Source organism: Mercenaria mercenaria, chromosome 9 (genome assembly GCF_021730395.1).
Source record: "Mercenaria mercenaria strain notata chromosome 9, MADL_Memer_1, whole genome shotgun sequence".
NCBI lineage: Eukaryota > Metazoa > Mollusca > Bivalvia > Venerida > Veneridae > Mercenaria > Mercenaria mercenaria.
The window spans coordinates 57,828,694-57,855,432 of record NC_069369.1 but is presented as its reverse complement, the minus strand read 5'-3'; the positions used below and the strand labels follow the sequence as shown (position 1 = coordinate 57,855,432).

Genomic DNA, 26,739 nt, shown 5'->3' with positions numbered 1-26,739 from the left:
ATTGCAGCATACACAACTTATCATAAGCATCCTGAAGCTTTAACTTGACAGATCCCAAACGCACAGGAGACCTAATAGACTTACAAAGTCTGTTGAGATCAAGTAATAGAGTTTATTTCTTTCTTCATAATGACACTGATAATTTCTAAGAAAAGCCTTTTCTCTCTAGGCCCATCTCAATAAGAGATATTGTACTTTTTTTTCTCAGAAAGTGCTAGATCTATTTGGGATTTAATGGCAGAGATATTTATGTTATTTACTAGGGACCTAACATAATCGTATATTTTACTATAAATATTTATACCTCATGGAAATGGCTGCGACTAAAAACAGACCTGGTGCGCCAGTGATATATTACAGACTCCGGTATATACCAGTTTTAAGCAATTTGAACGAAAAGTATCTTAAATGTAAATATTTTCTAACTATGGTGGTACTAACCCTAACCTTTAGTCAGTATATTATACACTAAAATAAAATGCGTGCAGACATGCAAAAATTTGCGTATTTTGGCCGTGCGCTCCAATTGAATAATCACTTCCAGGCATGCGCAAAACGGCTGCACCAGATCCGTAATGAGAAACGATGGAAATACGCTTTCTAGCATAGAACTGCTGTTGTTTTCACTTTTCGGGGGTGTTTTAACAAGAGATAAAACCTGTGTTAACAGAGAGATTCTCGCGCTCATGCCCTGTTATAACACCTTTTTATATATGCACTTTCTGTGGCAAAGCGTAAACGTATTACGGCCCCAAAATGGATAATTCAAATGAACAAACAACTCAGATATTCCCGCGCATTTCAGGGAAATTTAATGATGTTGAGGGAAAATGCAATCTGACTCAAGTACATCTCTTATTCACGGGTGGTAAACGCGCAATCCAATTCCCGCTGGGAATACGCTTAAAATGGGTTGTGCAACGTCTGCTGCTGATGTTGCGCGTAAAAAAAGACGAAATTGAGGTATGTGAAGTTATGATTTTGCTTAGTATAAGACAAGAATAAATTTTCTCGAAAAAAGCAAAATGCTATTCAACACAAATATGATAATACATTATATGTGTAAAGTATCTGGTTTGTAATTTATGATTCGGCTCTGTTATCACAAAACTCAGGCGACATGAAGCGTGAAAAAAGTATGAAATCAACAAAAATGGAAGTTTCTGACCTCATATGCCTCTGAGGACATCTGATGCTTTTTATGATAACTCAACTGTTATAAAGTAACGCATATCAAAATTATTTGCTTCAAATCCTGCTTCTTGTATTCATTTATTAGTTGTCTTCGTGTTTTATGCTAAATAGCGTTAGCGCATTTTCCTTTCATGTTATAACAACCTCAGAATCACTCGGGATACGTTATAACACGAAAAAGCATGCGTTATCGCCTATGCAGTACACAGGTGGCAGTAACGTACCTAGGATACAGTATGGGTCCATGAGCCATATGCACTTAAATTTACTACAATTATAATGTTTTCTTAGGAAAAAAATGACAAAAAGCCATTTTGAAAAAAAAAATTGCTCCTGTGACAATGAGCCATGAGAAAGGTGATCAAGAACAGTTTTACATGTGCATTGCTTCCAGGTCCGTATTTTTTGTCAAAACAATATTTCGTTATCAATGGTTGGCCGCCTTTTCGGCAAAAGATTAATCTTTCAGAAAAACCTTACTTCAAAACCCAGTTCCAAACCGTTTACGCACCACGAGCGAGCAACGGCATACGAAACGATAGTGATTTCTCCACCCGAATAATTCCCACACATTTTTCGCATCGAAGTCTCCCCACTAAAACACATCAAGCACACAGTTCGAGTTTAAAATAACGTTATAACCGGTCATAACAGACTAAACACAAACTAACAAGACCGAAAACTAGGTTCAATCCTACTTTGTTACTTACAAATTCGCTATTTAATATTTTCGCTTCCGGAAATTACCTTCGCCTGCCATGATTACCGTTGACAAGACGGTGGTTGTAAAGAACGTTTTCATTGGCGGAGACAGTTTACGTATTTCAAACGTAGCGATAAAATCCAAAGAGTACCCGAATATAAACAAGCAGCGATGGCTCACGAGGATTATTTACCAAATTCAAATAAATAACAACTGGTAAGTAATTAAGTAGAATTGAACCTTATTTTTAGTCTTGTTAGTTTACATTTAGCCTATTCTGACTGCTTGTAGTGCTATTTTTAACTGACATGGTGTACTTGATTTGTTTTAGTGGGGAGACTTCGGTGCGAAAAATGTGTGGGATTTATTCGGGTGGAGAAATCACTATCGTTTCATACGCCGTTGCTCGCTCGTGATGCGTAAACGGTTTGGAACTGGGTTTTGAAGTAAGGTTTTTCTGAAAGATTAATCTTTTGCCGAAAAGGCGGCCAACCATTGATAACGAAATATTGTTTTGACAAAAAATACGGACCTGGAAGCAATGCACATGTAAAACTGTTCTTGATCACCTTTCTCATGGTTCATTGTCACAGGCGCAATTTTTTTTTTTTTCAAAATGGCTTTTTGTCATTTTTTTCCTAAGAAAACATTATAATTGTAGTAAATTTAAGTGCATATGGCTCATGGACCCATACTGTATCCTAGGTACGTTACTGCCACCTGTGATGCAGTACTGATACTACTTTCTGAAGCAATTAAACAAAGTTATGCCTACTACTTTACGTCAAGTTTACTAACTATATAGCTAATGTTACATACATCCTTGTTACTACAATGCAACACTTGTGATGAGCTTGTATAGACGTATAAAGTAGCGTTTAAAACTTTTAAACACTCGTGCACGCGTAACTTGGACTTAGGTACTGTAATGTACCTCCTTTTGAAGAGTATTCAATTCCTATAAACCTACTTTGACAAATTTTTCAGGAGGGTAGGTTCAAGACCAACTAGGACCAAACTTTTTTTCTTTATTTTGTTTTTCTAGCAAGTTAAACTGTGTTTCAAGACTGATCTCAGTGTTGTTATATTTTCTGGTCCTTCGGGATCACTGATTTCAACTCATTTAGATTTGAAGATTGAATACTGCTTAAGCCGGTGCTAGAGGGCGTGGGCAGTGTTGCATTTTCCATTACTGCTCATGAACAGACTCAATCAAACCGAGTCTGCAATGTTCACTGTTTGCCTTGTTTTCGGTGCTTCCGAGGGATCTACTTTTCAGATTTTATTTACTTCACAACAGCGGGTGTTAAGTGCTGTGTGGCGGCCGTAAAAAGTCGCCCCGACTTCATCTCAGTGTTGTTATATTTTCTGGTCCTTCGGGATCACTGATTTCAACTCATTTAGATTTGAAGATTGAATACTGCTTAAGCCGGTGCTAGAGGGCGTGGGCAGTGTTGCATTTTCCATTACTGCTCATGAACAGACTCAATCAAACCGAGTCTGCAATGTTCACTGTTTGCCTTGTTTTCGGTGCTTCCGAGGGATCTACTTTTCAGATTTTATTATTGTTTTATTGTACAAAAGCCGATTTTTTTTTCATTTGATAAGCCATTTGATTTCTTGCTGTTTAAAGTGCATTTTATCTCTGATACAGAAGGGTACAGGGTTAGACATCTTCGAAAATACTGAGTTACATGCGGTATTTATTTATTTATTGACATTTAAGGTCGGTAGCATAGACACAACACCAGGCAATAAATATAATATCACAGCATATAAAACCAAAGAACTATAAAAATAAATGTATTTTATACTTCTTTGATATAACCAATTACTATACATGTAGTAAAAACAAATCTATAATTAAGACTAGGATAAAATGCATACCTTTAATAAAACTGAAGATTCTAGATAAGCCAGGTGCTATACTTTAGGGAAAGCTAGAGGCCTATGGATAACCAGTTAAGCTAAAAGCTTATTTCCAATGGGGTCCATGCTAATCTACTAAAAGATAAAGTGTAAGAGAGGAAAAGTGTAATAAAAGAATTACCCAGATTTTGGTACAACACGGGATTACTGAAAGTATGCATTACAAATAACATAAAATTTATCAAAAACACTATTTTGCTATCACATTAGTGTTGGGCTTATTTATCACAGATACACATATCACATACAGATCAGTAGTAGGCTAAACAAATCACTTCTACTTTCTGAAACATGCTTATCCAAAAGAAATTTCTTGACTAACATTTTGAAAGTTTTAATATTTTTAACCTTTTATGTTTCCCCATGTGGTTCTGGGACGATCTGTGTATAAAAAGAATTGGAACCACTGCCTTACCCTTGCATGATCGTAAGAGGCGACTAATAGGGTCTTAACACTTGGTTTTGCTGTAACTCTGTGATTCCAGCAGGTATTTTGATTGCATACCTCATGTTTTTATTTCGATGTAAATGAGATGTGAAACCAAAATTTGTATATAGTCCTGTTTGGCACCATATAACCTATACTGTGTTGGTGCGCCGTAAAACCCAAATAAATAAATAAATGTTTTCAGGAAGAAAATTCCAATCTTTAGATCCGGTATAACAAAATGTCTGTTTACTAGTGTTATTATTAATACTAGGTAACATAAAATTCTTCTGAATAGATTTAGTACTTTTAACAAAATTATCACATAAGTACGAAGGACAAGTGCCATAAAACTCTCTGTGCATATGGTTGAGTCGTAATTGCTTCACTCTTATTTTCTACATTTAACATATTTAGGTAAACATAATCTTGCCAAGTAACAGAATCCCTAGGAGAGTAACCCTTGATGAATCTAATTATTTCGTTTTGCATCACTTGTAACTTGTGTTTTAAACCTTTATTCAGACCTTCATGCCAGGACGAACAAGAATAATCAAAATGACATTGTAATAGTGCAGAACATAAAAGTTTCCTTGTGTTAAAATCCAGACATCTATTTTGTCTATATAAAAATTTAAGTTTTCCGTTGACCTTTGATATTATATTGTGTACAATTGAGTCACCTGATAAATAAAGGACTGTCTATAGATAATCCTAGCCTGTCTAGAACTATTTATACTATGACCATTGCAGTTTACAGACGCTGACCCAAGCTTGCTTAGCTTACGCTTTGGACCAAAGAGAATGTATACTGTTTTACCTAGGTGCATGGATAACTTATTGTCTACTAACCAGCCTAAGCAACTTTCCAGTACTTGACCAAGTTTGACAGATATAAAATCTGGACCTTTATGACTAAACAAGATTGTGCTGTCATCAGCATATAAGATAAGTCTACAGTCTTCATCTACTGGTAATCATGTCATTAACATAGCAGGGAAACAGGAGAGGCCCTAATATGCTGTCATGATGCACGCCACAAGTAACCGACTTTCCTAAACAAACAACCTGACTTCTGCCAAATAGATATAAGGACTTAAACCATGGAATTGACCTGACCCCCATCTGCTCTATTTTCCCAAACAGGATATCATGATTAACTGTATCGAACGCTTTCTGAAGGTCTAAAATTATTATATATGTGTAATGATTTTTGAAGTATTCCACTTAATAGTATCTAACAAATGAATCAAACAACTATCAGTAGAATAAGACTTTCTAAAACCAGACTGATGATCATAAATGATATTGTGCTTTGTCAAAAAAGACTCCAATTGAGTGTAGACAGCCCTTTCTAAAACTTTTAAAACAACACTTAAAATGCTGACTGGTCTATAATTACCTACATCCAATTGTGTAAAGGTTTGACTCTAACTTGTTTAAAATTAGCAGGGACAACTCCTTCAGATATAGACATGTTTACAATAAAATTTAAGTGATTGGAAATTTCAAAACATCAGCGCAGTCTCTTAAAAAACCTAGCAGGCATGCCATCTAATCCTGTACTTTTACTTGAATTCAAAGAACGCAGCTCCCTTGAAACATGTTTCAAATGAAGTTCCCTGTTATCAGGGTTCTTTTCTTTATAGAACATTGACAACAAATCAGATTGGTAAAAGTTCTTTATTTCACCTTTACTCTTTAGTTTACAATGTAGGTAGGTTTTACTTCTGACCCGTGGTTATTTTCGAATGTAGAGAGCAAAATTTAAAACAGTCTCACAGGACTCGGCCATAATTTTTCAGTGCTTGAGCTAAATGTCTGTCCGATTAAATCCTTTTACTTGAGGCTCCCTTGAAAAAAATGTTCTCAACAGTTCCATTTTGTGTAAGTTTATAATTGTTAACCAGTATTTTGAGGTTTCTTTTATCAAAATTATTGGTAAAATGAATTCTCTGCGAACGTTTTGTACAGTGGTTGTCACTTTGAAATTTGTCTCTACTTTAGCTTGAGGAAATCTTATACATTATACAAAATAAAAAAAAAAACGACAACAGTAAAAGTGGTTCAGAAATTGCAACACAGCGCGAAACAATGTTAACTTTAAGACTGTATCAAGTTTAATTTTGAGCATAAGTGAAAAAAAAAACACTAAAAGGTATTTGTTTGAGAGTACATGAACAAGCCTGTCAAGGAAGGTTCTTTGAATGCTTGTAAAAATGTGATGTATGCCTTTGTGGATATATAAGTAATGGTCAATGCAGCTGACTTGAATTACCGTCCGCACGGCTTGGAGTGTATATTTTTTCTTGGAGTCAAATCCGCCTCAAAGTGCATTTTTGCAAGTGCTGGAGCGACCAGGCTGGGCTGTGGCAGAGGTACTTTAAATAATGTTTTGAAATTATGTTCTAAGGGCAGCTTGTGGTATCTTTCCACGTATAAACTGGACATAGTCACCATATGGCGTGAATTTAAAACAAAAGAAGACAAATATAATTATGTACCGATTTAATAAGGTGTGGTTCGCAACATAATAAAGTTAACTTGGTATCAGAAAGTGTCTACGTCCTCCCTGTAAAGGGTTAGACAGTAATGGAAGATAGAAACTGCATGCTCTCTTTTTTCAGTTTCTTCGTTTTTCTTGTACTTCTTTTTCATCAACTATTATAGCAATTGGTATTGGTAGTATTAAAGGCACTAGACTGGCATTTAGAATGTGTTGGTATTTCCTAGAATAGCCTTAAAACCCTCTAGCGTAGGCTGATTTACGGCACATTGAGGCAGGCGGTTCCAAAGAACAACAGTGCCTGGGAAGAAGCTGGCTCCTGATTTGTCTGTACATTAGACGGGTGGACTGTTTATCTGACTCTCGAAGGTAAGTCGTTGATGTACGTAAGGAAAAGAAGAGGGCCAAGAACCCTGTCCTATGGGACACCAGATGAGACAGAAGATACTTCTGAACTAGCCCCATCAAGGACTACTTGTTGTGTGCGACAGTGCAGGAAATTGCTATTCATAGCTAATGTTGTAATGTTGACACCCGACTATAAATAAAAATTTGTATCTTGTATCTTGTATTGGCGATCCAAGAATGAATGCTGCCCCAGACTCCGTAGTGATCTAGCTTCTGTAGGAGGCGGTGATGTCAGACTAACCTTATCAAGTTCCTTACTAAAATTTAGAAGAATAGCATCTATGCCAGTAAATAGCTATATGTCGGTAAATAGCTATAAATAGCTAATGTTTTCTGTTTATATATGCACCGACTTTAAATAAAATTTGTATTGTATTGTATTGTATTGAATTTGCTGGTTTTTGTCGATGCCTTTAGCTAGCTCATCTACAGGTCTAGGATTTTGTCGTTTTTACAGACAAACCATAAATTTAAAGATTTTTCAGTCTATAAAATTACAGACTGGGTAAATGAAATCTTTCAGAATTACAATTTAAATCAAAACCACATGCTTAAACTTAAATATTTTAAGACTGCGTGCATAAATGAAGGTTATATGTCTTTTTCTGTCAGTATTGATGACTTTGAATTTTCGGAAAATGTGAAAAAATTAAATTGATCCTACATGATGTTCATGTTCATGTAGTTGTAGAAACCGTACAGCTCTCAACGAGAGCTATATAAACAATAATGTTTCTTTGGTCCTTTTGACACTTGTTTTCCCGCCTGAAAGTATCCTATTAGTTTTATCTATGCATGTAATAAGTGAAACATTTCATTATAACCTGCGATTTTGATTTAAATTGTAATTTTAAAATATTTCATTTACCCAGTCTGTAAATTTATAGACTGAAAAACCTTTAAATTTATGGATTGTCCGTATATTTACAGACTATCTGTAAAAACGAATGTTAGACGGTTTGACCCCTTGACATCTTGACCCCTTAATTTTTTTTTTACCAAAGATGACACCTTGACCCCTTAGTGACACTTTGACCCCTATTTTCAGTGACACCTTGATCCCTACTTTTTTTTATTTGACACTTTGACCCCTTAGATTTTTTTTGTGGCTAGGGGTATATTTTCTGCAGTTTAATTTCTTAATGTGCATGTAAGTCATTGATAAAAACTGTATTGATGGACTTGTACAGTTCTAGACTATGAGTAGGTGACAAAGTATGGTTTATGTGTGTTGTTTACTCATGTTGGTATTATTAAAAATGATGTTTCACAAACGTTTGCAATTATCTAAGAAATTATTTAGATGAATTTACTAATCATGATAGTAATTATAGATATAAATAACTTCATTTACTAATTGAAATAATAAAATAACTCTCTGTTCGAAACTTCACATTTATTGGTATACTACTTTATTCATAAATGTACATTTTTATAAATAAATATAAGTAACGCTAAAACTAAATATTTTTCTCTTCATTCATTATTTCTTTCACTCATTCTTTCTCTCTTTTCATTCTCATATTTCTTTCATACAGTTAAATAGTTCAATAAGAAAATACATTACATAAAACATAATATACATTTAATAAGAACAATTTGTACACTATTTACATGAAACAGACAACATGAATATAAAACATTATACAAAAGACAGAAAACTGTAAAACAGAAAAGTCAAACAAAAGACAACAAAGACACAAATAAGAAAAATACATCACATAAAACATAAAATACATTTAATAAGTACATTTTGTACACTATTTACATGAAACAGACAACATAAATATAAAACATTATACAAAACACAACAAAGACACAAATAAGAAAAATGCATCACATAAAACATAATACACTTTGTACATTATTTACATGACGAGCACTGGTTGGTCACTGGCACTGTTCTTTCAATTTGGTTGAGTTTTAGATTTACATACGGCCGTAAATCTCACCAACGCGGGCTAGAAAGTCTTAACACATGATATCATGGTCATCGTACTTGTCCCATAGCTCACCATTACGATTGTCCATTGACATGTACACCTGAAGACGGTTCTTGATCACTGCTTGCTGAGAGATAAGAGCAACAGTGATTGATACCAACTTTCCTTCCTGGAGAAGAAGCATAACTAGCACCAGTTTTCTGGTTGAGGCCCCGGTGCCAACCCTCACAGTCTTTGTTTGTGCGTACAGGCTGCCTGTACACACTCCACTCATCAGCCGTCCACAAACTTGAGCCCAACCACTGGTCCCAGACGTATTGGAAGAGATCCCGCACTGGCTGCAAGCTGGTCATGGCACGGTCCCTCAGACGTTGGAACGCTCTCGATGTCCCAACACGGTAGAAACGGAAGAGCAAGTAGCTTGCTTATCAGCTGATGAACGGTTGTCCTGTCCTGGTAGGTTTTAGCGAGACCATGCTCCTTCACGTGACAAATGATGGACTGAGCCCAGTGGAAAGCACACCCATGTAGATTTGTACCTGGGAAGACCTCCCGAAGAGCCTGCCACAAACCTGAAATTGATCTAATAAATTAGACATAACTTTGATACATAATAATTATGTTTACGTTTAAACCATTTTCATTGTAAACCAACACTTTTAATATTCAACTTAGATAAAAGTTAAATATTTTGATTTTAAGGAATTTTCATAAAATATTAGCCTGATATCCTTTAACACCATACATTTCAATTAATATACTGTACCTACTAATTGCATGTTTTGAAGGTGAGACCCCATTAGGTAACACTTAAAGGGCATAAGTTTATTGTTTTGTACCTAGATTAGAGTAATTAGGGGCACACTTCAGTTTATAGTGCAGTGTAATCCAATTTTCACACCTCAATAAGTTTTTAATCCAATCACCACCCTGTTGATGGAGTTCAAGTATGCCTTTAAACAATAAATTAAATGATAGATAAAATTGATAATCTGTTTAAAGAATAGTTGTAATTTATGTTATTTTTGAAGAATTTTATATTTGAAATTAATTTAATATTGAAATATCATTTTTATGAAAATACATTGAAAAATTGATATATAATAAGTGTTATTCATTCATAGACTTTAATTGTTCAAATCTTATTAGTGAAATTTTCACTCCACAAAATATATATTCATTTACATTAATTAATCAACAAACACATCCTTGATATCTATCTGTTCTGATTGCAATAACTACAATACTATTATACTTAGTAAATTTTATAAAAACATTTTGCATATTTATCATTGACATTTTTTAATGCAATAAAACATGTTATAATGTACAATTATATAAACACTGGTTTGTGTTGATAAAATATGTCCTTGAGTTTTCCAACAACTCTTATAATATTTATAGCTCAGTGGAAAATAATTGCATTGATTAAACATCTTATCAAACATAGCCAAATATGTGTAATTCCGAAAATGTGTAATTCCGAAACTTATTTAGCAGTTAAGCATTTATAAATGCTTCTAGCCTAAACAGAGTTGACATGTAGTGAGACATATTTAATATTTAATATAATATATAATAATAATTGATAATACAGATACTGAGAGAAGCTTTTCATTATTGTCATTATTACATCCAGAACATTCTAACATACAATGACTATGTTAAATGGAAAATGGTGTTGCTTCAAAAATGAAACTAACTTTCAGTATCTTGTAGAGATTCAGTAATTCCTTTCTATTTTCCGTAGACATCAGATTATCAAATTTATTTAGAGTGGGCCATCTACAGTAATATGGTTTTAAATATTTTCTTTGTAATTCTTTATATAACGGACATACAAGAAGAAAATGATAATCATTTTCTAAAGAATTAAGATTACAAAATTTACATTTTCTATCATTTCGATCCGTGTTGTTATATCTACCTCTTTCTATTTCCAAATTATATTATGATAATCTAAATCTACTAAGAGCAATTCGAAACTTTTTTTCTTCAATTATATTCAAGTACTTTTCAAAATTAAATGAATGTTTAAATCTACTATAAGAGAGTAATCGTTGAGAGATTCAAAGTCATTATATTTTAATACAGCATTTATACTTACCATTATATCATTATCGCCTTTTTACATATTCTTTGATGTGTCTTGTGATGTCAAAATCTTCAAATAATTTGATTAAAATCATATTATTTTCTGATGTCTGTTCCTTTCAAAAAAGTAAAATAATGTGAAATATTTGAGCCAGAACCTCTGTCAATATTCAACAAAAACACTAAAATGTGAAATATTTGAGCCAGAATCTCTGTCAATATTCAACAAAAACACTAAAAACTAACTATAAATACTGTACATCGACATATAACATGTAAATTTTTCACTTAAACCAAGCAAAATAAAAAAAAAAATTAGGGGTCAAAGTGTCACTATGAAAAAATTGACAATAGGGGACAAAGTGTCTAGGGGTCAAGGTGTCATCTTATTTTATTAGGGGTCAAGGTGTCAAGGGGTCAGAACGTCTTGCTACCGTAAAAACGACAAAATCCTAGACTTGATCTATAATGAGAATAAGTTGTGTATACCAGGAACGTACAAGATGTCATCTGAATGGGAAAAAAAATGCGTTTTGGTGGCACTGGGTGGGGACATGGGGTTGGAAAAAGAATCAGTTCAGCTATCTGGATATCAGAACTATCCGGCTTTATCCGTGTAACGGATATTGAGATTTATCGACTACGTATTGTCACGCGAGAATGCGGGATTTTGGTGGGATCTCCCGTGGCAACTCGTGACGCTTGATTTGTGGCATTTAATATGTTTAACTGTCATTCAGTTAAATGGGGGCGTAATTAATTTTAAATGACTTGACAGATGTTAGCAAAATAAACAGGATAATCTTTCACCTTCTAACAAAAGTAAACGACTATTTTGATAGGTTGAATATGTTTTAATTTATCATAAACAACTTGATTCAGGACGACTTGATTCATTCTTTACTTCCGGTAATGTTCCTTTTTAAGTCAGTGTTTGAGTGTTAAACTTAATATTCGGTTATGAAACATTTAAAAAGCAGTCCAGTTAGGGCCGGCTTAATGTGATTTGATGATTAAAAGGCAAATACATATCAGTTAGTGGCATCATTTTGTTATGACATAAGGCGTAAAAAAAAAAATTGTTTGTTTCCGGTATCCCGACCTACCGTAAATTTTTGGCCCGACCCTAACTGTTTTTATTCTTGATATCGACATTATAGGATAAATCCCGTTTTCTGGTATTAGCCACCAATAAACACCAGTTCCCGGTTTTACGGTAAGTGGGATGGGTATTGGCTATTATGCGCATAGCGGTAGTGTTTACATTATCCTTTTTTTTAAATTGAAACAAAGAAAATGAATAAAAAAGTATTGCAGATCATCATAAAACATTGTTGTAATTAAGATGTAGCAAAAATATCCTCAAAGTTTACTTTATTTTTGGAATTTTATCTTTTATTCTACACTGCCGCTTCCGTGGCTCGATACCGAAGGTGTGAAATTATTTGCATTTTTCAAGGTTAACAAATTATTTTTGCAAAAATTTTGTTGCCGAGCTAGGTCGTAAAATAATATTTTCATTGTGAGAAAGTAAGAACTTTCCTAAATTCTTATCTTCTGGCAAAAATAATCGCTTATATTATACATGGTCTTTATATCGGTTAATCTCGCCAGCCCCCCTGACCCTATTTATGGAAATACCGGAGGACGGGATTTATCCTGTAATGTTGATATGGTCAGTGGCCTTGGAGAATATTTTTTTCAACTTATTATGCTTTAAACATGGCCAGTGATGTTAGAAATCAACTTACTGATGCTCTAAAGGCATAACCCCTTTATTTGTATTCATTTTTTGACACAAAAATAATTTCCGAAAAGTCTCCCTTAATTAAAAAAATATCAAAAAAACCCCTTTTTTCCGATCTACCTACCCTAATTTTTTTTAGCATGTTACCGGAAACAAAGAATTTTTTTTAGGCCTAACCAAGAGTGGTTAAAAATTGTTACACAATATAGTGGGCAAGAATGCACTTTACCGGTACGCACTTCCTGCTAGGCTTTTAAAAGGCAGGGTTTGCCCCTTACAGAACAAAAAGGCCTGCTGCGTACTCTTGCTGTGTACATACAGCGTATATGATGCGTACATGATGTGTACTGAAATCAAGGGCTTTAAATAGTACGCAGGATATACACCGCACATACACCGATAGTACGTTTGTAGTACACTTTTGACATGCAAATGAGCTCTGCCGTGTACTACTTGCTGCGTACATGCTGTGGACTACATAGTACACAGGATGTACGCTAGAGGAATTTAGTATGCGCGAAATAGTATGCAGCATGTACGCGGCACATACACTTTTTACATGCAAATGAGCCTGCGGTGTACTACCCCTGCGGCGTACATGCTGTGTACTCCTGGCCCGAGTCCTGCGGCGTACATGCTGTGTACTCCTGCTGCATACATGCTGTGTACTCTTGTGGCGAAACTGCTGTGATAATGTAAATTCCTTACCCCACCAACTTTCGTAATTTTTTATTGCAAATGCTGATCATTTGGACAGAAAAAAACAGAAAAAAGATAAGTGACATGCATCAATAAGTATTTACCCTTACCAAAATAATGTAGATTGATGTTATCAAATAAATTAGTATGCTTTTCTTCATCCACTTTTCAATGAAATAAATCAATTTTTGTAGCATGTAATTTGGTAAACATTTGAAGAAAATGGCGTAACTGCATCAAGGGGAAACAACTTTAATGCAACTAAATATATGTGTTATGATTTATTATAGATGATGTGTGCGTAGTATGTATTTATTTTGATTAAAATCCATCTGAGAACAATCTAGGACTGGAATTATATAAGCATTTATACACTTTTACGTCCGTAAAAAGTAGTGCACCAAAAAATTTTGGATTGATTTTTTCCAATGGGGCGAGCGCAATTAGCCAAAAACGTTCTGAAAATATACGAGCGGCAAATCCGATGAACAACTTTTTAATTTGGTGAGGCCTTAATGAGTTAACATTAAAGCCTTTATAAAACATGATAGAATGGTGTTTTGCTTAAGAGTATTCAAGTAACAGTGAGAGCTATTAATTCTTCTCATTCGGGCGCTGTTGAGGCATTATCTTGGTAATTAATTCATGTATTACAAAATGTAATGCAACGATGTTCAAATAAGGCTTTTCAATTATCCAAGTTAGAAAGCTCCAGGATTAATTCAAAATGAAAAAGAACATATTTTTACACTGCATGCAAGGTGCAGCTCAGAAATCACTAAGATGTAAGCTTCACAAATGAACATTGCAAATAGTTTGGCAAATTTTCATTGTTCAGAATACCAGTAATCTGAACTATTCTATGCTATTAAGATAAAAGTTACTCGGAAATTAAGTTCTTGCTTCCAAAAAAAAAAAATATGTACAAATCCTTCCTGCATGAAGTGTGCTTCAGACTTTTACCTAAAAAAATTCAAAGTATAAACACCAAAAGAAAATGAACAAGTCCCTCCCGCGTATATGAAGTTTACTTCAGACTTTAACTTATAAAAAAAAAACTAAGTATAAATGCCAAAAGAAATTGTACAAGTCTTTCCCGCGTATATGAAGTGTACTGCACAAATTTCAAAGTATCTGCGGTGTACATGCAGTGTACTATTTTCTTGTACAAGTCCCTCCTGCGTACATGCTGTGTACTCCTTAAATTTTCAGAGTCTGTGCTGCGTACTTGAAGTGTACTAGTGACCTCCTGCGTACATGCTGTGTACTCGTCGAAATAGTACGCGGCATGTACGCGGCATGCGGTGTATGTAAAATGTACTCCTCTGGCGTACTACTGTGTTCGCGGCATATACACAGCAAATACGCAGCATGTACGCCACAGAGGCTTGCTTCTGTAAGGGGCTTGTTATAATCACTTAAATAAATGATTCAATAAACAAAAAAGAAAAACTAGGGTGTGGGGGTGGTAGCTGGCCCCCATAATAAAAACATAGTATTTATTGAAAGTGCGTACCAGTAAAGTGAAGGTGTCCCAATATAGTATATACCCAGGTTTATTCAACTTGCCACCCTAAGTTACATCAGCAGAGCCAGAGGGGGCACATTGGTCTAGTTGTAACACTGTCTGACTATGAAACCTGGGGTTAGTTTGATCACCGGCTTCTCCGAACTAAAACTTAAGATAATTATAAGAATCCTGTTTTGTTAAGCCGAAAGGCCCAGCAATGACACATTCAGATTCATTCCCATGTATTGGAACTTTACACCTGGTATGCTCAAGAATAAGGGATGCTTCTTTATCTTACACTAGCCTTCAACTAAATGTTTGTAACAGTTTTCTGGAGGAGTCACCTATTTAGACCATCTTCTAAGATAACTTGTAGCTACCTAGGAGAGCCTCAGAGGTTAAATGGACATTGTACATGCATGGCTGTATGTAATGGGGTTTAGTTTTTGTTTGATAGTTCACAATGTTTTAGTGCTCTGATGTGACTGACCACCTTTAATGCTGAAATTTTCACATCATAACCTCAATTTGACATAAAGTTTTTACAGCTCTAGATAAGTCAACCTTTCAGCAGAGTTCCAGATAAGCTGCGTATTTATGCAATAAAATTTGCAGAAAACCCAATTGAATTCATACAGTGTGCGTACTGAAATGCAGTTGAAATTCCTAATACCCAGTTTATTAAAAATCACTTGCGTATTGCATTTTCCATATTACAGAACGGGTACAAGACTTTAACGCTAGACAACAGACTGGTTATTTTATATGTTACGGCAGAACAGGTTGCTATTTTTCGGAAAAATCACAGGACCATTCAGTCTGATCGGCTTTATTTGGGCGCTTTGTAAACTGCATTCAAAGTGCTGTAAGCATCGGTGTTTCATCCAGTACAATTTAAACTACAAGAAAAAATACTCAATTGTTTGTGTGAGATTGGTGAAATACCCAGTTGGTTTTAGCAAATACCTGGGATTACTTCTGAAAAGGCCGGGTAATAATATTTTTTTTTACCCAATTCAGATTTACAGTACCCAATTCAGACAAAAAGTGATGGATAAATTAGATACCCAACTGCACCAAAAGCTTAATTATCTGGAGCAGCTCTGATTCAAGTAAATAGAAGAAGGTGACATTCTTTGAATACTTGTGAGACAGCAGTAAGTGCACCTGGACGTAAACATAAAAACATGCCTTTATTGTTCTTTTCTTTTTCTTTTTGTGAATTATGTTTTTTTTTATTTCTTTAAAACAGATTGAAAAAATAAAATGCCTGGAGAAGGGGGAACAGCTACAGTTAGTTTGCCAGCTCTGACACCAAGGAATGTGCCCCGTCGGTATGAGGAAACACGCCCCGTCCTCATACAAGGCTGTGCCCATTCTAGGATTATAGGTAACATTTTCTGTATTGTAGACACAAGGCCTGTAACCAGATTGAAGTTTTATCAGAGACATGCATCCCAGACCAAGTTCTAGTTACTTTTTCCTATGGTCTGAATGGAACAAAGAGAAAAGTTCTTGAAAAATTTCATATGAAAAAATAAAAAAATAGTAAATCTGATGAGTCGCCTACTGGTTGAAAACCAGATTTAGGGATTATTGGTTTGCACCTTGTTCAACTACCAGTCTCATTTTGTCATTCTGTCGATCCATTTGTCCCAATTTTATGTGGTCCATAACTCTGCCAAACAAAGCAGTGTTGAAAGACATTTGCTTTATTCAGAAGCAGTCTTGTTTAATTTACCGTTTCTGTTTTTGACAAATTATTCTTAAACATTTCAGGGTTGGGTAATGAGCTACACAGGAAGGAACAGGAGAAGGCGGAGAATGAGAAATTACATGCGATACGTTTGGCTGAGAAGGCAGTGTGGGAGGAAGCAGAAAAGTTGAAGGCCATTGCCCTCGCCAAGGCCAACGAGGAGGCTGCAATAGAGCAAGAAAGAGTCATTAGAAAACTAAAGAAACAGCATGGCAAAGCTTTGCTGGTATAACTTTGGATTTCATCTTTTTCATTTGTAGCTCAAAGTAAGCTATTGTGACTGCCCTTTATCTGTCTGGGATAAGAAAATTAGGTCACTTTGTTGAATTATAGATTCTTCAAACTTCAAAGAGTGATAGGGCTTATAGAGTAGATGGACCTATTGTTTTTTGGGTCACTCGATCAGAACTGAAGGTCACAGGGGCCTGAACGTGGAAAACCATTTCCAATGAATAACACGAGAATTAGGTGATCCAGAATGTTGAAACTTCGTAGGATGATTGGACGTGCTGAGTAGATGGTCCTTAAAGATTTTTGGGTCATGCGATCATAGGTTAATTAATTAAGGTCACAGAGACCAGAACACCGAAAACTGTTTCTGTTCAGTAACTTGAAAACCATTTGACCCAGAACCTTCAAACTTCATAGGATGATAGGACCTACAGAGTAAATGTTTCCTATCAATGACTTGGGAACCACTTGACCCAGAATGTTGCAACTTCATAGGATGATTGGACATGCAAAGTAGATGACTCCTATTGTTTTTTGGGTCACTCTATCAAAGGTTAAGGTCACAGGAGCTATCCGTCTGTCTGTCACAGTTCATTTCTGATCAATAACTGGAGAATTATTTGACCTTGAACCTTTTAGCTTCATAGGGTGATAGGGCTTACAGAATAGATGACCCCTATTGTTTTTGGGTCACTTGATCAAAGGTCAAGGTCACTGGGGCTAGAACATTGAAAACCGCACTTGATCAATAACTTTAGAACCATTTGACCCAGAACCTTCAAACTTCATAGGGTAGATTGGGCTTCATTAGTAGATGACCCCTTTTGTTTTTGGGGTCACTCAAACAAAGATCAAAGTCACAGGGGCTTGAACATGGAAAACCATTTCCAATGAATAACATGAGAATTACGTGATCCAGAATGTTGAAACTTAATACTAGGATGATTGGACATGCATAGTAGATGACCGTGTTGATTTTGAGGTCACTTGATCAAAGGTCAAGGTCACAGAAGCCAGAACATGGAAAACTGTTTCCTATCAATAACTTGAGAACCATTTGATCCAGAATGTTGAAACTTCTTGGGATGATTGGACATGCCAAGCAGATGATCCCAGTTGCATTTCAGTCACTAAGCCAACCATCAGTGTCTCTTCTGTCCCCTATTTTTTTGCCTATTACTACTGTTACTTGGGGGAGACATGTGCTTTTCTAAAAAAGTATCTTCTTGTTTCTACTTGATATTTATGGAACCTTCAGCTTTGTCAAATGTTTGTCTATATAAAATTTAGGTCAAGTTCCAAACTGCAGATAACTTACTCCTGGTCAGCATTGCTTATTCCTGTTACAGACTTACTCCTGATGCAAAGTCCTGGTTAGGATAACTTGCTCCTGTAACAAAATCCAGGTCAGGTTAACTTACTCCTGTTACAAAACTTGGTTAGGAAAAATTACTCCTGTTACAAAAATGTGTTCAGGATAATTGAGCATAAGGTAATATGATACTATATTTAAAAATATGTATTCACTACAGTTACGTGTTTGAGATAATTATTAATCCAGTTATTTCCATAGATAGAACAGGTAGTAGTAAATCACCATTACATTTTCAACTATGTGCGTCTTGGCATCATTTTTCAGGACTGGATCCAAGTCTGCAAAATTATCTTGCTTTGTTGGAATCAGTTCAAACCTTCCTTCCATACGAACTTGTGTCCATGCATCTTTCGGTTCTGGTTTACCCCTATATCCCTGCAAACAGAATTGTCTTCCATAAACCATAATTATTATAATGGTGTGCGTGCGTTTGTCAATTAACATGTGTATTAAAAAGTAGATTATTGAGAAAATAATAATTAAAGCTCATGCTTTCCTCGACTATTGTCTTTCCTTTCAGCCGAGTCGAAATATAAAACCTTAAGGAAAGTGGGAAATACATTTCGTTTCTAACGTTATAACTTATACATATTTAAGTGCAATTAAGTATGGCCGCTTCTATCTATTACCTTCAATGTCATAGTCTTTGCCGACCTACTGGAACACAAATGATTTTAACATATTTGGTTATATGTAAAGTAATTAGTGCGAATCAGTCTTTATTTAATCGATGATAGCACTCTAAACCTGTGGATGGCATCCTTTGTACGGTGATTCACCTGAGGTGAATACTCTACATAGGATCTATCAAAATACCAACATATGTCAGATTCCTATCGTCGTGCACCTCAAACGAAACGTACTGTTTTGGTCAAGGACTCAGAATATGATAGGAGGTAAAGCTCCTAATAGTATTCCGTAATATAATGTTTTATCTATTTTACACCAATGTTAATTACTCAGTAGCTTGGCAGATTCTATAACGTTTTTATTTCCTCGATGTCCAGACAGATTCTGATCTATTCGAAGCGCTGCCCTCGTATAGAAGAAATAAGAAAAAAAAAAAACAATCTTTTATCCAGTAATTTATGAGCGGACAATGACTATGACGAAATGAAGATTTTTAGTACAATGATCTTTGAAGTGCATCTGAAAGATCCACTTAAGACAGCTAATTGGTGGGTGGAAATAGTGGTGCGAATATAATTGAGTCAAACTATTTTAGATACGAATTAAGGGTACGAATCTTAAGGTATACAGTAACTAGATCAACATAAAACTCCTGATAAGGGCATCTCGTCACAACATCCCAAACTCATTTATCATGTAGGTTTTTGAATGCTCTCTAGTTTTCAATAAAAACTTCCTTACAGTGACAAAACATGGTTACCGTTTTATGAAACTTGAAAAGAATGAATCACAAATTAAACCCAATAAGATTAAAAAAATATAAAATCACAGTTTATTTTTAAAATCATATTTTCGTTTCGCCCGATTGTAATACATTTTCGGGAAAATACCATACTTGAATACAATTTTCTTTCAGTACATGACTCTAATAAGATCTCCATTATTATTACTTACTTTTACATCAATGACGTAATTTGTAAGGTAATTTTGATTCATACTGCTAGAAAGTGTAATATATTCCGTCAACGTCCCTGTGCCGCCAGGACCTCTAAATTGTACCCGGCTCCAACCTTCCTTACTTTTGTACACTGTATCAGAATCAAGGGTCCATTTGAGCTCTACAGAAAAGAAAACACATTCCCTGTACACACGTCCAAGTACGTGCTTACATCTGTGAGGACTTTAATGATGTTCCGTTGTAGGTCTTCATTTTCAAATTTCATTCTTTTCTACATTCTTTACATTCTATTGACATTTTTTTAGAAGTATCAAACTGTTTGGCTGAACCAACTGAGTGAAAATAAAATAAGTGCCCATGAAAAAACAAAACAATTTGACATTAATGTGATTTCACTGTTTCCGTGACAACCTTTTTTAGTCAGTTTTGATAATAAAACAAACGATAAGAAAGGTACTAAATGGAGCTTTGGCACTGACATTTTATTCGCAGTATTCTTATTTTAATAAACTACTTTGCATTTTTGCATGAATGTTTATAAGAATATACAAATGACGAAACTGTGTCAAGAAATAACATTTTCTAAGTTATAAGTCAATTTTAACGTATTAAACATTTCAAATCTGGCCTTGAAGTATCTCGGATTATCTTTTGCAATAGTATGTTGCAACAAGGTAAATTGAAAGTAAATAATTTATTCTAAGTTTGTAATGTTTAGCTAGTTTGCATATTATGAACCAATGCTCAAACTAAAGTCTCGGGAAAAAGATATAACTGAAACTAAATAGAATGATATTGAATAAATTGTTGATTACGTTATCTTAGAATTCATAGGGAATCGATCCCTTTACGGCAACATACGATATACCGAATGAGATATATACTATCAATTACACAAAGTGTCCTTCCGCCACGTGCACAGAGCTTCTGACTTCGGATTTTTGGACGAATACGCTGTTTCCTTGTACCTAATAAGCGTCCACATAATTTTCCGAACCAAAAATTTGGGTAGGGTATTTTTTACTCCAAAATATAACTTTAAAACAAGAAACGTGGAAAACCAGGTTTCCAATTGCATCATGCCAACAGGTTTTTTTTATAAAATGGTCATATTCTATTAAACATATATTTTTTTATTACAACTAAGACCCAATGACATTAAAATGACCTTTCTGTCACGAAAAAAAATGGATCCCGTGGAAACGGTAAAATCGTATGTATTTCAAAAGTGTTTTTCGCTCATGAGATTTTTTTAGAATTTTCATTCAGTTGGCCTTGCTTAACAACTAGTTACCTATAAATATTGTATGTGTTTGAAAGGGAATGGGGTTGCGGGACGTGGTGCATAGAAGTGGTCACTGGCTTCCGACCTAAAATACCTGTTTTCTGAACTTCAAAAATGCTATATTACAGTATCGTATTGAATTCATTTTGATGTTTTTGCATCTATTTACAGTATATGCAAAGTGTGAATCAGGATAGCTACGTTTATAATTTTGATTTAGATTCAAGCAGAACAATCGTAAAGGCTACTTACTAATGCCAGTCGTGTTGCAAAAAAGTTACTTACTAACACCGCTCATGCTTGCAAAATGGCACTACTTACTAAACGCCACTCACTTTTCCAAATGTATGTTTACTAACATCGCTCACATTGCCTAAAGGCTACTTACTAACTTCGCTGACGTTGCCATTTCTAGTTCCTACAGCATTAAACTGGAACAAAACCTGGACGTTAAAACAAAGCGTCTCTTTATCTATTGAGCAGTCTATCAAGGAACCATTTAACGGTATCGGATTCGGTGTCATCTTCATTTCTAGATGAACGTTCACAATAGGTCTTGCCCTCAAAACGAAAGCTGTATTTGATTCGTAAGCTCCAACAGCGAGATCTGTTATGAAAAGTTCATACATCGGCGAGATCGTCATAAACAGTGCATTTATGTACTATAAGAAAGAAATAATAGAATGCAACCGAGAAAAAAGCAAACGTTTGATATGAGTCTTTCGTGATAGGTAATGAAATGTTCAAAATCCATTATGCCCCCTAGATCAGTATTAAAATGGACGACATTTCTATATACTCATACACATGCTGAATTGTAAACTGTTAGTAATATTTATGCAATAAAAATACGCTTACGACATTGGAACATGATCTCACAAATGTATATCTAGTAGAAAATTAATGTAGTCATTTGATCTGTTGCATATCATGGATAAGTAAACAATTGATTTCTAAAATGTTATTTAATTGTATATGAACAAAAGTCTACATTAGTACGTAACACTATATGACTAGTCGGTCCAAAAGCATACATGGGCGTAGACTGCACCTGCTTGCCATTTATCAACATAAAAAGTCATCTTCTATTATTAGCTGTCTTAGCAGCAAAGTCTGATACAATTAATTACACATTGAAACTGCAAATGACTCGTTAAATTTAAAAGTATAACTATTGAAAATATCAAATCAAAGTATCAAATATACCTTGCAAAATGCTTCAGTTCATTTTTTTCTTATTTTTCCCAATACGTAGTTACGAGTTTGAGTGAAATTAAACATATACAATAAAATTGTTAACAACATTAATAATAACCGAAGACTGGATGTGTTTAAATCACAAGCTTTACTATGAACTATGGATTCAGAGACCACCTGGTCTAAGAGTAGGCATAGGAAAAAGAGATCAATATAATTGAACCTTTTCCAATCCTACCTGTTCTGTATTACAAAAGTGCTTCTATCGTGACATTTTGATTCAAGACAAATTATGATATCTGCACTATAAATTACTGTTGTTTCATTTTATTTTTAGCTTGTTAAAAGTTTTTTTACCATAAGTAAACTATTGAAATCATATGAAGCAGGTTTTAACGGTTATATCAAACACATATAAATAAATCCTAAATGTTTTATTTTTATCTTTTGTTTTCTGTAAAAACGCATGATATTGTGTCTAAAACCGCTTTCATGTTCCACTCAGTTGTGTGGTTGCAGGGGAAGTAAACTAATAGATATCTCTACTTATAAGTACTGGCCTAAAGCTTGAGTTGTCATTCTTTGCGAATCACAACTTTAATGTGACGTTTTGCGCATCTTACTGCACATAGTGTGTTTTTTGGTGAATGATTTATAAAAGAAATTTTCGGTTGCTGTGCATTTTAATGTAAAAATTAACGATAATGCCGCATAAGTATTTGAGGTTTTGAAGTTGGTGCTATAGAAATAAAGAAATCAGACTTATAACAATAGTGCTTTTCTTCAATTTTCTACGCAGTGATCTCCCTTACCTATAGGCAGAGATTTCTAAAGTTGAAGGGAAGCAACTCTTGTGTGCAGTTTGCCTTTTCTTAATGAGACAACCCCAGTCAAAATAAGAAAAACCATATTTTGTAAATTATCATTTCGGGCTAGTAATAGGAAGAATTTGGTATATTTGATTAAAAGCTTTAATTTCCCCTACCCTTTATACACATTTAGCATCTATTTTAGCTGAATTTTACTTGACAAATGCGCCTAATTCCACTTTAAATTAAATATTAAACTTCTATTAATGATATATACAAAACTATCTTAAATTTTACATTTTCTTTACTTGCAGGGCTTAGAAACCAATTTCTAGATTTTATTTAATGTATTTTAATCATTGGAAATTTGAGGGTCTATCTGAGTGTACAAAAAGAGTTTTGAAATTGCTCTTAGTGGTCGGTTTACACCAGTTTGACTGCCAGATAAATACGCATACATTTTTTTTCATCACCTTGTCACAATATCTCATAGAAAGCAAACGATCAATAGCATTCATGTTTTAAATTAAATACAATCTAAATAGGCGTCCTTTATTACATCATAATTCCGGTACAAAGTGGATATGAACCCATGTAAATATTACCTGGAAAGCTGTTGTCATCTATGTCCTCGTTTCCATAGATACTCCAACCAAATGTTCGAATACCAACATCAAGATCACTGCCTGATAATAAAAGTGATCTTTACTATATATGTAGTAATAAAAATAGATATGTGTTATCCGAGGAAAAACAACCTACTTGAAATGCAGTATATCGAATTACGCATGCATATTTTGGTTGATTGCCCGATGGCAAAGTGATGTAGTGGAGAGAAAAAAAACGAAAAAGAAAAAAAAAGAATAACGCTTGACTGTCAATCAAGAGGTCTATGGTTCGAATCCTGGTCCAGACACCGAAATGAATGCCTCCCACCTAGCTAAGAGATAATTTAATTTACTGTTCGACCCAGGAAAGATGGCTTGGTGTGTATCAATGCTATACACTGGACACGTTACAACGTCTATTATATTTTATGGTACTTAAAATCAGCACCAGTTTATAAGGCTTCTTTATAAATATTATGTTTCCAGCGGTATCGGCATAGAATGGATGTTTCGGAGGTAAATGTGACATCTATCATGAGTTCGGCTAAAAATAAATTGTTCCATCCATTCTAGATGAACACTTTTGTCGACTAGAAATTTTTTCTTTACATTAAATACACCTTTACTGCTTTACCACGTAAGGTCATCTATTCTGTTTGTTTACAAGGACGAGTTCATACATGATATAGCTAAAAATATATATGGGTTGTAGTAAATAGCTACTCTAAACTTCGGCAGAAGTCTATGCGTTTTAACAAACGGTCATTGATTATTTCAAGTATGCAAATACTTTGATTCGTAATTTGCCCTTACTCTATCTTCCTTTCACATCTAAAGAGCCCAAAATTATTCCGTAAATGTATGTTTTGGTAACCATGTCTACATGTCTGCGTGAACATAATTCTCAGATCTGATCTTTTTTAGCTTTATTACGAGAAAAGCATTTGAGAAACTTTTTCTATTTAACATATTATATACAAAAACCAGAGTCGCACTTTCTATTAGTTTTAGATAAGATACAAGACTCATACTGACAATTTTCTGTCAGTTATCAGATTTATCCTCTTTTAATATAATTTTAAGTAAACATCTAGCGTCACAGTAGTATTGCCATCACAGTTTCTATTTTCAAAAGCGACAAACACTTCCGCAAAAATAGAAGTAAATGAATTGTAAAGAAAATTGAGATACTATCTTCATATACACATATCTGTATATAGTATGATAACATCAATATATGGATTTTTGTTCTAGGCTAAGTAAACAAGACATCAGAATATCACGCGAAATACCTGCAATCCGTTGGGAGAATTTATCTTCCATTTTGCAGCCACACTGCCCTACTCCCGGGTAGATATATATAGCTCCTGTACCATCATCTTCGTACGGAGCCCCTATCGCTACATCTGAAAATTGTTATTTTGTTTATTGAAATCAGTACAATTATGCAAAGCATTTTGTTACACTTTCGTTTTGAAACAAGTCATATTAAACTTGTCGGTTTTCTTAAAAGTCCCGTCAGTTTGTGATTACTGTTACTCCATGTTGAAAAGATCATAAAATGAATTAACTCACATAATTTGCTCATCGTCGACTTGAACATTTTCGCATTCAGTTTTTGATTTAAGTATATGATCAGTTATATTGATTCAAATATGTAATCCATCAGACATTGTCGATTGGATATTTATTTAAATACGTTATCCAATAAATATTGATTTAAATATTTTATCATTTAGATATTGATTCAAATTAGGTAATCCGTTAGATATTAATGATAGGATATTGATTTAGATAGGTATTCATTCGCTATTGATTTAAATATTTATCATTTTTATCAGATGCTAATTTAAAAATTTGATTATTAGATAATGAGTTAAAGTTTGAGAGTACTCATATAACACTTTACCCTTCGCTAAATTCATAAATTAAATAATTAACATTGCAAATGAATCATTAGTATCAGCAGAGAACTCTTGGTGAATGTAAATACTTTTGCGACCAATTCTGAAGGGTACGCTTTGTTTCACACACCAAGTAAACACTAGAGTAGTATAATATAACAATATTTTCTCGAGTGACATTGCCAAGAAAGATAAATAAACATTTGTGTTTGGGAGACATGGGTATTTTGATATTATACAAAAACACAGTTGTTTATACTTCATGTTTAGATGAAATATCATCCGTTTAGCAGTTTCTTACAAGTGCAAATATCGGTTTATACAAATACATGAAATAACCGTTATTGCAATAAGAAAGAGCGACCTGTGAGTTAAAACGTTGCTGGTTGAGAGACAGTCCTTCTCCTGTTGGAAAATTGTCTTTGACGGGTATATAAGCTAGAACTGTGCTACGATAACCCGACTAAAGGGAAAATTACATAGCATACTGACAAATATAAAATTCCGATGTATACAACTCCAGTTATTTGATTAGGTCAGCCGAGAAGTTCAATCATCGATGAAAGAATTGTTAATTATACATGTGCTGTTGTGTTCTTTGTCAACATCTTATGTATGAAAACAGTTGGATCCGCTGCCCTTCCCCATAATAATCGTTGGAGGCGACTAGTAGGATCTTAACACTAGGTTTTGCTGTATCTCAGTGATTCCGGAAGAATGAAAGTTTTGATTCCATACTGTGCAATGTGAATCAAATGTGTTACCAAAATATTTAGTCCCGCTTGACGCCATAAAGCCACAAAGCCTTAACTGTGTTATTGCGCCG

At 34.4% G+C, this 26,739-nt stretch overlaps 3 protein-coding genes across 3 annotated transcripts in view; 1 reads left to right on the top strand and 2 right to left on the bottom strand.

Moving 5' to 3' along the window:
- Positions 1–2,836, bottom strand: part of LOC123547232 (uncharacterized) — a 32,391-nt gene extending 29,555 nt beyond the window's left edge. The window contains exon 1 of the mRNA XM_053551474.1: positions 2,717–2,836. The gene's annotated coding sequence lies outside the window, so the exon portion shown is untranslated. The remainder of the gene's footprint in view (positions 1–2,716) is intronic.
- A 9,047-nt stretch (positions 2,837–11,883) lies between these two features.
- Positions 11,884–17,148, top strand: LOC128559291 (uncharacterized). The gene is made up of 3 exons (XM_053550577.1): positions 11,884–12,026; positions 16,413–16,550; positions 16,940–17,148. The coding sequence occupies exons 2-3, from the start codon at positions 16,427–16,429 to the stop codon at positions 17,146–17,148; spliced, it is 333 nt and encodes a 110-aa protein (XP_053406552.1). The 5' UTR covers positions 11,884–12,026; positions 16,413–16,426.
- A 1,555-nt stretch (positions 17,149–18,703) lies between these two features.
- LOC128559527 (integrin alpha-4-like) overlaps positions 18,704–26,739 on the bottom strand; it is a 31,578-nt gene continuing 23,542 nt past the window's right edge. The window contains exons 12-16 of the mRNA XM_053551473.1: positions 25,302–25,415; positions 24,007–24,087; positions 21,784–22,002; positions 20,107–20,270; positions 18,704–18,897 (exon numbers count right to left, since the gene is read on the bottom strand). Coding sequence (XP_053407448.1) covers positions 18,709–18,897; positions 20,107–20,270; positions 21,784–22,002; positions 24,007–24,087; positions 25,302–25,415 — 767 coding nt within the window. The 3' untranslated portion in view covers positions 18,704–18,708. The remainder of the gene's footprint in view (positions 18,898–20,106; positions 20,271–21,783; positions 22,003–24,006; positions 24,088–25,301; positions 25,416–26,739) is intronic.